Below are 13,423 nucleotides of genomic sequence, written 5' to 3'. Positions count from 1 at the left end.
GTAATAAGCTTAATGAATTGTGTCTGTAAGATGTCAGTGAAACTAAATAGTAAATTCAATAATCTCTGATTTAATTTATTATATTTTCACCATTTAACCTCCTGCAGGCTCCCTAATGTCTATTCAAATCTATATTAAATTAAGCACCAATGCTAATGAAGGGCAATGAACGTGGCTGTCAGTAGATTTTTCTTTCATTAAGCACATTATCCTCTTACTGAGCTGTAAATGAGTAAACATTAGTTTTGTTAAACCATGCAAAAAGACAGGATGAAAATCGTTTTTAATTGCACCCCTTAATCCACTGACTCTGGCATTTTTTTACCTTTGATTTTTTTGAATGGATTTGAAAAGGGCTCTCCAGTTGAAATATAAACGTCAGCATCATGGGGTATGTCTATAGCACTCAGGACTTCAGTGCCGTCTGCCAAGAAGATTCGTCGGGCAGCCATATTCAGCTTCAGCTTTTCAGTGCATTCCTCCAGCAGCTAAATGGACAGAATAAGGTAAGAAAAATTAAGAACAGAAATAGATTTCTGTGGTCTGCTACTAATCAAGAATCAAAATTTGGAAACTAGTGTTTCTGTTACCTCCCAAAATATACAATATGTAGAGTCAGTTGCCAAGCAAGTTGTCAATGGTACTATTGTCACCATTGTATGAACCATGAAGAGAGATTTCACATTCTACATTACTTAGGTGGCTTGTTTCTTTGGTTTTTTTTGTTTTTTTGGTTTTTTTGTATGTGTTAAATTTAATATAAAGAAAAATCAGTGTTTACACTAATGGCTGTGAACTGTTTCATTTCAAAATAAATAAAATTCTTATCTTTTTTGAATTTGAGAAGCATATCCAAATAAATAATAGAGATACTTACCAATTTAATGGAAGGTGGCACAGTAACTTTGGCAAATATATTTATTTCACCATTTTTGTAAGCAGTTACTCTGAGTATCTGTGGTTTCTGTTTAAAAATCTGGGATACCTCAGAGGCCTTCCCGGTAAAGTACAGTTTTGAGGAAGGAAATTGTTGACATCTGTTGCAAAATAATTCCAATTCAATTGAATAAGAAAGTAACTAGAACATACCATGTATCTATTCTAAAATTACATTTAGTTAATATTGTCTTTCTTAATAATTGTTTGGCTTATTACTTTTACCTTTTAGACAAAGTTCAAACTGACAAGTATTTTTCTAAGTTTATGGAAAATTATGAACTATTGTCTCACATTTAATTTGCATATAAGATCTAGAAATTCAAATTTAAAATTGCTATTGTCAATTTTTGAATTTGTCTTTATTAAAAGTATCTGAGTTCAGAATGCCATTGATTTTTGTCTTAATTTTTGTTATAATTACTGTTTAAATAGAAACTATTTTTGATTTCCACATTTATAATATTGTATTGCTTCATTTAAAATCTCTGTTTGAACAGTTATAGTCTTATTACCACCATATGGATTTGAAAATAAATTTATCTTCAGTAGCATTTGTAACTGATCTAACTGTTCATAGGAATGCATTCTTTAAATGCATTATTCAAAAGTACAACTTTTTGAAGCTGTACAAGCCACATTATTCAAAAGTACAACTAAATGCCCAGTATTCATATAACTCATATATTTTAAGTTATTTAAAAGAACAAGGAAACAAAAAGGATTAGATGAAAGTCTTTTTGCATAGATTTGGCATTAATGAAAGTTTGTTATCAGGCAAGCTTAGAAAGTAAATGTATTCTTCTTACTCCTTCTAATTAATTTGCTGATTGCAAACATTTTGTACAATGCCAGGGCACTTAAGTACTCACTGTTTTAAATTTAAAATATAACAATAGTTGATTTTATGATACTTGCAAGCACTGTTGACACTTCAATAATTTCTCTCTGAAAGTAATATTTGTGGAAGGCTAACTAGATCTGTTTTCAAGGGGGTTTATGGATTTTTTTTCTTTTTATATTAGGAGCAGAGGGTAATAGCAATACAGCAATACTGTTACACTTTATAACAAGACAATGTTACTATTCATTTTGTAGTAAACAGATTTTTACATTAATATCACAGGGAGAAAATCTAATAAATGTAGCTGAAATATATTCAGACAACATAGAATTATTCATTATGTAAAGCTTATTCCTCTTCTACATGGTGACCATATTCCAGTACTTCCAATATATCTTCTATCCCTTCTCCTCTTCCATCTTAACCTACCCACTCCATTTTCTGTTATCAAATATCTTTCTGCATGTGATGCATTCTAATGAGGGGGGGGGGAATTATATGGACTGCATGGAGGGAGAGTTGTATAGCATTCATTAGATATGTGTTATAGAATAATTAAATTTTCATATTTGGCTCTTATTGGTGTCAAAATTACTTTATACATAGTAATTTAAAAGAGAATATTTTTTTTCACTCCATAGAAACCTTCCTATATAATATATTTGTGACATTGAAACAGTTTTTCAAAGCCTAAGATAGAAATCCTAAATCCATTTTACAAGAAAATACTTACAGTGAATTCAGAGTAGCTAACAACATCTAAGTGAAAATGCTTAGAAATACCCAGTAATATTATTAGATACCAAAAATATAAATACATATTGCACTTTAACTATAATTTTTCCAATTAAATCACCCTGACTTTGTTGAAAAGCAATAAAATAAGAACAAGCAAAGTCATAGTTAAAAGGAACATGGAACAAATTTGATTACCTTAGCTGACCTGATGGAGCACTGATAGGTCTGTTTCTCTTATATGGTGATGTAAGGTAGAAATTGTTTGTACTATTTGATTCGTAGCTGGCTAGTTTTGATTTTCTATCATTTTTCTGAACTGGTTTTGTTTGATGTACAGAACCATCTTGAAATCCTGACCTTCTTGATACTACCAAAGATTGGGGAGGACTCTTAAGGCCAAGTAGAGACTTTCTTTGTTTTTCTTCTGTTTTTTTAGCATTCTTTGTAAAGGGCATGATTAATTTTCTGGAAGAAAGAAAAGGTAGTAAAAAACAGATAGTTTGATATCCCAGTAGGGTAAATATAATGTGGAAAAACAGTTACATCCAAAGTTTGGGAATAACTTAAATTACTATAAATAGTTCATCTGACCTCTAGAAGAGGAATATTTTAAAGATAAAGAAATTATAACTACATTAAAGAGACAAATGCATACAAAACATATTTGAGTTTTTAAGTTAACAGCCTTATAGCTATATTTATTCATTTATTTAAATTATTTATACGGCTGCACACAATAACAAGTAGACCAGACCAAGAAATTCATTTGGCCTGTGATCAATTTATCTCTATGGCTTTTTCCCCTGTACATGTCATGCAAACCCATTCTACACTATGGGCAGTATACGAAGTTAAAATAACAATATAATCATTCAAACCACAATGCTTGAAGTCAACATTATAATCCTAATTTATTAAAAAAACAACAACCCAGCATTTATCAGCAGAGCTTACCTCACTTTTTGACCAAAGGAAAGCTGGGAGAACTGCTTGGCGTCTCTTATGGAAGGGACCTAAAATATGCATTCCTGCCAAATCTATTAGGGCCAGCAAAAATAATGGGAGATAGGCAATTTTGGAAAGAGCTTGGCTCTATATTTTAAAATTATTTATATATTATTATCTATATTTTGGTTTTACTATACACTGTCATGGCCTATTTGGAAAATTGCAATGTACAGTATATAAAAACAGACAAACCAATAAAATGCAATTGTTCTTAAAACAGCTTTGCTGGTTGCCAATCCATTGCTGACCATTACATAAACTGCAGGTTTTATTCTATAGTTTTCAAATTATGGATTGGTCTCCCTGGGGGGAGGGGGAAGAGAGCTGAGAAGGGGAGTCACTGTTTTTTTTTTCATTCTGATCAGATATGCACAAGCATGTGTAAGCATGCTCAAAACCTGCTCTGATTTTACTGTAACTTTTGCCTAAGTGAGTCAGCAGTGGAGTAGATAAAATTAGAATAGTTTTGACAGGGGTTTTGCAAGCCCAATACAGAGTTGCACAAAGATGAGACCTTGTGTGATATACAGATTAAAATATAATGATTAAAAGTAAGTGATAGGGTTGCCAGGTGTACACTATTTGAGCAGACAATCCACTTTTTTCACATTATGTTCACTATTTTTTTTCACAAAATAGTGGACATTTTTTTTATTCAAAAGCTTTACTCAGCAGATAATGCATCGGTCAATTATGGAGTGAACAAATCTGTTTACCATGGAAAATGACAATATTGTAGCTGGTCATTGCAATAATCACATTTTACACAACAGGGCAAAAAATGCATTAAAGCAGTTATCTTTTGATATCGAAAATGTAGTGCTGAAGGTTTTTGCCGAATTTTCGAATTCTGCGAAGAAACGAGAAGAGTTGAAATCATTTTTTGAGTTTTGCGAGTCAGAATTCCATGAAGTTTTGCGCCATGTTCCAACACGTTGGTTAAGTTTGTTTAAAGCAGTTGAAAGACTTCTTTTAAACTGGATACCTCTAAAATCATATTTTATTTCTCTTGGATCTGATGAGTGCCATAAGGTTATCTGGAACCTTATTTCGGATCAGGAAAATGAACTTGCAAAGGACGATGAACCAACAATTTCAGAATTGTATTTATATTTCACGCACTTCTTCATGTCAAAAATGCAAGACACCCTACTGAAGCTGGAAAACAAGAAAATTCTTGCATGTGATCTTCACATTATCATGTGTAAAATGTGTGATTCTTTGCAAAAAAAATACGATGAGCAGTTTTTTGGAATGAAAGTTTTATTTGCCTTACGTAAAAAACATTTGCCTGAGAATGCCATGCAAAAGTTCAAGAAAGAAGCCATCTACATGTATCAAAGAGCCATTGCGTACCTAGAAAAGTGGTATAATTTCACCGATTCAGTATATGAGATGCTAAGTTGTTTCAATCTAATTGATCGCAATAATCCTCCAACTTTAGAAGAAATGACGAACATCTGGTCATTATTACCATGGCGAGAAGAACTTCCACCCAACACCCTCTTCGATGAAATTTCTGCCTTAGAAGAAGTTTATGTTCATCTGCAGGGCGATTCATCCCTTGATAAGTGGACATACTTTTTCAAGAAAGAGCCAGCTCTGAGTTTACTGAAACTGTTCCAGTATTGTGCATCAATTCCGGTATCAAATGCAAACGTTGAACAAATTTCCAGCATCATGGGAAATTTGTGGACTGACGAACGTAACTGACTGCTTGTACCATCAGTTCGAAGTGAATTTTGTACATTTTTTAATATTTCTCAACATTGTATTAAATTAAAGAATTATTCCTTAAACACAAAGAATTGATCAAAGCTGTGCAGTCAAATAAAAAATACACACGACAGCAAAGTAAAATGTAATTTAATATTTTACATATTATTATAATATATTTGATGTTTTGAATTTTAAGTAAAGTTTTGAAGTGATTATTTTAATATGTGTTAAAATGTTTGTAAGAAAATATATAATTTAATTGTAAATTTTTTTTTAATTTTTTTACTACTTAACCCCCCCCCCCAACTTGTCTGCTATTTTTTGGAAGCAGACCTGGCAACCCTAGTAAGTGATGCATTTATTCCTTGACCAACCCTAACTCAAATGAAATCAATAATTTTATTCATCAGAGGCTATACAAATTCATTTATCATTTTACAGGGTTGCCGTATTGAGAAGTTTGAGATTCTTGAACGGAAACCTAGGCAGTTTAGGAGCCAAATATTGTATTTGCATATGAATGTGCTTCAGATTCCTTCTGCCTTCTAAGTGACACAGCTGGAGTTTGGATGGGATTTTTAAGTGGCAGTATTCTATTGCTTGAAGTGTTTCATAATAGGAAGAAACCAGAGAGATTTTTTTCTCTTTTTGGTGTTAAGTTATTCATTTGTTTGTTTACTTATTTTTTTTTTAGAATGGAATAGAATTCTTTATTGGCCAAGTGTGATTGGACACACAAGGAATTTCTCTTGGTGCATACGCTTTCGGTGCATTTTTTTATTTACCTAGCCACCTATCATCTTACCAAGGCCTTTAACTTTGGTTCCTATTGTACTTGCATTATTCTCTTTTCTACTTTAAGGCAATATTTTGATAAGTTTTTCCTGAGTATTATCCTGAGTATTATATTTGCAATGTGGGTATGCTATATATTATACTAGGCATCATTACCACAGCCAATGTTGTTGTTCTTTTAAGAAATCTATAGAATTTACCAGTTTATTTTGTATTAATCTCAGGAAAAAACAGGTGGAAAGCAACAAGATTAAAAAAAAATAGAACATGTAAGCCAACTTCACCAATTTTTGAAACTGATATAATCTAAGAGATGTATCAATTTCTTATTGCCTCAAAATTCCCAAGAGCTGTTTCATTATTCCAAGGCACTAGAATTGCTGGAACTAAGGTGGACATTGCTTTTTCATAAGCTAGCAGAAACTCTCTTTCAAAAGCATAAAAAATTAAAGACAAAAATGTGGACATGATAATTATGAAAAGGTGTGCATGATGAGCTACGTAAATCTCATCCTCCTCTCTGCTAAATAGGATAATGAATTCAAAATTACATGGATTAGATTCCAAGCTCCTGAAGGAATTAGTGGGGGTAATCACAGATTTACTCTTGGTAAACTTTGAGAACTTCTGGATGACTGGTGAGGTCACAGAAGACTAGAAGAGAGCAAATGCCATCCCTATCTTGAGAAAAGGAAAAAGAAAGACTGAGAAATTATAGATCTCCCAACAATATCAATAGTAGGTAAAGTCTTTAAACAGCTAAACTAAACTTACCTCCCTCTATGATTAAATTATTAACTTAGAAGATTAGAAGAATGCTATAGATAGTTTAACTGGATTTTTTTTCAATATAATAACCCTTTTCATAAAATGATAAAACATGCTCTTGACAATGTCATTGTTGGATGGATTTACAATTGGCTTATAGACTACATTCAAAAAATGTGTGTTGCTAGTTCCCCTTCAGCTTAGAAAGAAGTATCAAGTTTAATGTCACAAGTTGAATTCTGAGCCCTGCATTGTTCAATCAGCGACTTGTAGAAGGAAATTCTTGTAGCAGCTGTGGGGACATTTATAAAGTTTGCAGATAATGCAAATTGGGGGTGTATGGCCAATACTTCAGAAAAGAGAGAGAAGATTCAAAACTTTATAGAGTGTCTAGAGCTAAAAAAATAAAATAAAAGTGAATTCAACAGATAGAAATGTAAAGGTCTGCATCTGGATAAGAAAAATGTAAAGCTCATATACAGAAATTAGAGACCCAGTTTAGTACTAACACAGGTGATCTGGTATCCTTGCTGACCACAAGTTAAACATGAACCAACAATGCAGCTTCTGAGAAACCACGTGGTATTTTGAGGTGTTTTAATAGGAGCACAAATCTAAATCACAGGAAATCTAGCAAAGCACTCTACTCTGCCTTGTCAGTCTCCATTAGGAGTATGGGTCCTGATCTGGGCACTATCATTCAAAAAGAAAGTGGCACAGCTAGCAATATTTTATAGCTTTTTAAATGATTATATGTTTTAATCTTTGATTGGATCTACCCAAAGTTGGCTGAAAGACGGGCAGCTATATAAATGTATGTATGGATGTATGGATGGATGGAAGGAAGGAAGGAAGGAAGGAAGGAAGGAAGGAAGGAAGGAAGGAAGGAAAGAAGGAGGCTTATCTGTGAGATATCATAGGATAGGGATATGTTTAGCCTCCCATAAAAGCTGTTTATACAATAGCATATTAGAAATATTTGAAAGGTTGTCACAAAGAAGGTGTAAACTATTCTCTGTTACCACAGAGGGCATGACTAAAACTAAATCAAAGCAGGTTCAAAGCAAACATTGCTCAATTTCAAATGTCCTACCTCAATCAGAACTTGCCAACCTCTCTCTTGGTTCCCACCTCAGATTTTAAATGAAAACAAATCTGTGGTTTGGTTTATTTTATTCTACTAATTAAGTTTACTTCATTCCTGAAAAAATAATTGGAATATGACATGGTTTATTGTGGCTTGTCACCCCAGGCAAAATAATATTTTGGTCTAAATATTATGGTGGTCAAACTTAAGTAAAAGTTTTCGTATTTAGACTTTAGTAAGCACTAAAATTACTAATTTCCATTACGGTGCAATTATAACCACTTCCTTTCCCCAAACATTCCCTATATACTTTTTAAACATTATATATGCTCCATCAATATTTGAGGGACTGCCTTTCCCCAATTACAAAAACCCATCCCCTTTGGGTCCTGTCTATTTTGCAATACTCTCTGGCAGGGACCAGGAAGAGAGTCCTTTCTGTTTTGGCACCTGCCTTTTGAAACATCATCAACCCAGATATCAGATTGGCCCCAATTCTACTGTATTTTCCTAAGGCCTTAAAGATGTGGTTTTGAAAACAGCATGTCAAAGTATATTCTTTAATTATACTTGAGGAAACTATACTCACATACTTTTCCATTCCTGTAGCCTCTACATTTAGTAGTTGTGAAGAGCAAGATGAAGATGAAACAAAGTAATTTCTTTCTGAAGTTTCAGACCAGGGAATATAAAATGAGTCATCACTTTCTGTTTCATTGTTTTCCATTTCCTGCTTAATAAATAATGAAGTACAAGATCACATTTCAAGTACAAATTTCTCTAAATCAGTAAAACTAAACTGAATTAAGTCAAAGTACTCTTATGTATTACTCCTAGTAAATAAGGTTAGCTTCAATAATCTGTATAATTGTAGCAAATACATAATATAAATTATAGATATTTAAATTACAGATACAGAAAACAATCAAGCCCCTGTAGATCATTTTATAGTAATGGGATAATTTGGTGTGGATGCAATAACCATCTAATAGGAAAGTCATGAAATGAGGCTCTTAACACATTCTGAGCCCCCAAGTACAGAGATGGTTTTAAAGCCTTACGAAAGACCAACAGAATCAGGCTATTCTAATGTCTAAGGAAAGAAAATTCCACAAAGCAGCGTCTATAGAAAGTTGACACTCTTTGGCTGACAGGTCAGCAGCATGCCAAATCTGTTGGATTGAATTGGACAAGTAGAGACTCTTTGGAAAAGATGGTCTCACCGGTAACCTGGTTCCAAGCTACGTAGGGCTTTAAAGATGACAATCAGCACCATGATTTGCATCTAGAAATACAGTGATAGTCAATGCAGCTCATGCAGTAGTAGCGTTACACATGTATGCATATGGTGCCATTTACTAACCATGCAGTTGCATTCTGTACCAGCTGAACTTCCAAATACTCTTCAAGGGCAGTTCCATGTAGGACATGTTGCAGTAATTTAAGTGAGAGTTACAAGGGTGTTTATGACAGTGAGCAGAGCCTCCTGATCCAGGAATGGGATGCAACTGGTGCATCACCAAAGGTGTGGAAAGGCTCTCTTAGTCACCATTGCCACCTGCTCTTTGAGCAGGAGTCATGAATCTAGAAGGACCCCCAGATTGCATATCAAACCTGTCTGGGTCAATGTTACCCCATAAATTAATATAAATTTAAGATAAGATTAAGTTTATTAAATACATTTTTAAAAATAACTTAATATAAACATAACATAGTTAATGTAAATCTTAATGTTTAGAGGAACAGTAAGATTCTTAATGTACATAACATAAACTGATTTTTATGGGTTCACATTTTTAAATTAGCACAAGGTGGGAGAATTGCAAAGTAAATATTTAATAAACTATTTTACTAAAATATTCTGAACTGACAGAATCAAAATACGAAACTATCAAAAGAAAATATCAAAATATATTTTCCCTTTTAAAAAACTACCAAATACATTTTTAAATTCAATTCAGTATAGCAAAAACTGTTATCCTCTGCATAATAGTGGAAGTTTATTTTGATAAATTACATAGATAGGACATGTTTATTCAAATGAAATATGTGTTACAATTTGACTAACTCGGGTTTGTATCCAAACTCAGGTATAAGAACAATCCATGTTTTATTTTCAAGCAACAAATCAGACTTTGAAAGAATGGTTCATTGATAGTTTATTCAAAAAGTAGCTTGTTGTTACATTACGATCAAGAATTATAGTTACTTCTTCAAGTGTTTCTATACTATCCCAAGCCACCCATCAAAAATAGTGGAACACATAATAGAAAGCTTCATTCATTCTCATTAAGACCTTTCCATTTGCTCTTAGTCAAAGTCTAATCACCTAAAGCAGGTGTTTCTAACTCACAGCCCGTGGCCCAGATGCCTCATGCGCTGGCCATGCCCATCCCCGGTTTAGCAAAGGGGGAAAAGTCGCGATACATCACATGATGACGTGACGAGCTTGACACCCCTGACCTAAAGGATTGGCCCAGTGTAAAAATCCTCCCAAATACTTATTGGGATAATGCAGAAATGCAGAATACCTCCAAGTTCTCTTCCAACTTTATTATTCTGTTATTCTGTTAAATTGAAATAAATATTTGCCTTTCTTTGTTTTGGGGAATTTGATGAAATTTACAGAAACGTTTTCCTATGGTGTGGAATATCTAAGTCTGATGGGTTACTTTGTACAAGGTGGATTAATAATCACAATAACCTTTCCTGAATGTGATAACACTGGTGCTTGGGGTATAAATATATGCATAATATTGTCTTCTCAGCTATCTAAAGCAGCTCACAAAACATTATCATATAATTTCTAGGGATAAGGGACAAGATAAAACTGAGGTGAAAAGAATTATAAAGCAATTTCCGTCTCACATTAGCTTTGCCTTCTATGATTGCGGTAATTAATACTGGCATGACTGATTTCAGGGAAGAATTGTTAGTCACAGAATCAATATTTCCCTGAGTCCCTTGTACATGCTGGTGTTTTACATGAACAAAGATTTTCCCACCTTATTTTTGACATAGCTACTATAGTGCTACCCTGGAATTCCAGAAAATTGGATCTGCTTAAAGAAACTCACGATCACAATTGATTCAGATTGTCAATTTCATTCAACTAAAAGAAAGCTGATTCCAGTTTATTCTAGTCTGCCTCAGAAGTGGGTTTTGCTATATCAAATACACAATCAAAGGTTATTCTTTTGAAAGAATCCAGAATTTGTTTCCGGGTTTTTCCTAAATTAGACAAATGTTTAAGAGAAAAATAGCATATATAAGATACTATCCACAGGGTTATATATTACATTACTTATGAAGTGACATTTCTTTCATAAGGAGTGACCTTTCTTTCAAATAAATCTATCGCATTGTGAGGACAGTGGTGTCTCTGCCTCTGTTCCTGAATTTCATACTTTCTAGTATCTTTATGGAATCTTTAGGTCATGCCATTAATATTGCCTTGTTGTCAAATCCATTCATTGTTAAATATCTTTAAGGAGATATTTCTCATTAAATACCCAACTCATGATTACAAAGCTACCATGATTATTTCCAAAGAATTTTTTTCCAAATACTCTTTTAAAGTTCCTCCCCCTTTGTAAAGATGGCATCTGGTAATTGTTACTTTCACAGAGTTGTTGATACCCTAGAGTTTTAAGATGATGAGATTGACAGGTGAATGTAGATCACTTGGTATATTTACAATGTTTTGATCGAACCCAAACCTGATTTCCTGTAAATAATGATAGACATTTTAATTTGGATGGGACTAATTTCAGGGCAGTTGCTGTAGAATTCTGTTGGTTCAATAAACATTGAGACCAAGTAGTAGCTATCATTATTAGTGGAACAGCCAATCAGGAAAGAAATGGAATGAAGTCTGGAGGTCTTGAGTAAGAATTTGTCCTGGACTCCCAGCATTTCACAATGAATTTGCACTGAAGTCTAGCTCTTCATCTGTGTGGCTCAATCTGGTTTCAAGGTTACTGTTGGAATCTCCTCATTTTCTGTTTGGAATTATTTCAACTTCCAAACTCTAAGTTGGCTAGGTTGAAGAATATTCAGAAAGTTCATGACAACCATGGATTTGACACAAATAATATTAAGCTCAAACAATATAAGCAATCACATGGCAGACCTCACCTTTGACACAGAGCAGATTTTCAGTGATTAGGATATGGAAGATCTATCTACAGTCCTTTGCTGTTATTATATCCCTTCCTGATCCAGATGAGACTGTCTCTATTAACTCTATGGCAGTGATGGCTACCTTTTTGCCGTCACGTGCCAAAAGCGGGGGGAGTGCAGGGGGGTCGTGCGCATGCATACCCACACCCATAATTCAATATGCCCCACCCCCCACGCATGCACATGCAACACCCCCCGTGCGGTCCCCCCGCTTTTGGCACGCAATGGCCCAGTGGCCCAGTAGGCCCATTTTTCGCCCTCCCCAGCCTCCAGAGGCTTTCTTGGAGCCTGGGGAGGGCCAAAATGGCATTCCCCTCCCCAGAGGCCCTCTGGAGGCTGGAAACAGCCCATTTCCCGACTTCTGGTGGGACCGGAAGGTCCGAAAATCAGGTGGCTGGTGCGCTCTTGCACGCTGGAGCTAAGATAGGCAACGCTCGCATGCCCACATATATGGCTCCGCATGCCACCTGTGGTACAGGTGTCATAGGTTCGCCATCACGGCTCTATGGGATGAATAGATAAATTAACATTCTCTTTTCTATGTGACTTACAGTTTGGGATAGATTTGGGCAGATGTGTGGGCAGTTTCTCACTAATTTTGTTGACTTTTTGGCCAGCTGCCCTTGGCAACATGAGATGACACTTAATGCAACTGCTCCTAAGTGATCCCTGCCATGGCCAGCTTCGACTTAGAGGAGTCTGACAGAGAGAAGCCTGCTCTGGAAGAACCAGACGGACTCCAGCCTGAGGAAACTTTGAGCACTCAAAACATCTGAGGCTGATTTACCCAGCAGTCACCAAGAGAAGCTGCAATCACTGCCCAAGGATGAGGAACTGAACTGGAACTCAGAGTCCCAGAGGATCCCCAAATTGTGCACCAGATCCACCAGAAGAGTGTACTTCATTTAGATTCAGAGTTGCTAACTCTCCTGACCCTGGGGGTGGGGAGAAACAAAGACCCACAACCAGTCTGTTTTGCTAGGGATGAGTCACAACCATTTCTCCCCATACAGGTCCTTACAGTTTCCAAGCTCTGAAGAAGCACTTGAACAATATCACTTGCCCGACATGTGTAATTGGATTTCATCAATCGATTACTTTAAAAGAGCACATTTTTGGAAGAGACTACTGTTGTGTTGGAAGAGATTTATGAGAAAGAAAGAGATAAAAGAACACTGAAGTCAGAATCATCAACTTTCTGCAGCTTGGAAAGGAGTAAAAATTCAGACATCATAAACGGTTGGAAAAAATTGCTCAACACATGGATACAGACCTCTACTTTGAAATTATTTTAAATCAGTGACTTCCACTAAATCATAAAGAAAGTTGGTGAAAAGGAAGCAAGG

At 34.9% G+C, this 13,423-nt stretch overlaps 1 protein-coding gene across 1 annotated transcript in view; it reads right to left on the bottom strand.

Moving 5' to 3' along the window:
- The window catches only part of DCDC1 (doublecortin domain containing 1), a 274,909-nt gene extending 261,745 nt beyond the window's left edge, over positions 1-13,164 (bottom strand). The window contains exons 1-6 of the mRNA XM_070935237.1: positions 13,099-13,164; positions 8,489-8,625; positions 2,714-2,983; positions 2,426-2,429; positions 878-994; positions 326-488 (exon numbers count right to left, since the gene is read on the bottom strand). Coding sequence (XP_070791338.1) covers positions 326-488; positions 878-994; positions 2,426-2,429; positions 2,714-2,983; positions 8,489-8,625; positions 13,099-13,164 — 757 coding nt within the window. The remainder of the gene's footprint in view (positions 1-325; positions 489-877; positions 995-2,425; positions 2,430-2,713; positions 2,984-8,488; positions 8,626-13,098) is intronic.
- Positions 13,165-13,423: the final 259 nt, after the last annotated feature.

The sequence above is a fragment of the Pituophis catenifer genome, unplaced genomic scaffold (assembly GCF_029215685.1).
Source record: "Pituophis catenifer annectens isolate HBS135680 unplaced genomic scaffold, rPitCat1.0.hap2 SCAF_1, whole genome shotgun sequence".
In the NCBI taxonomy this organism is placed as follows: Eukaryota; Metazoa; Chordata; class Lepidosauria; order Squamata; family Colubridae; genus Pituophis; species Pituophis catenifer.
The sequence above is the reverse complement of the archived record's forward strand: the minus strand, read 5'-3'. Positions and strand labels throughout refer to the sequence as shown.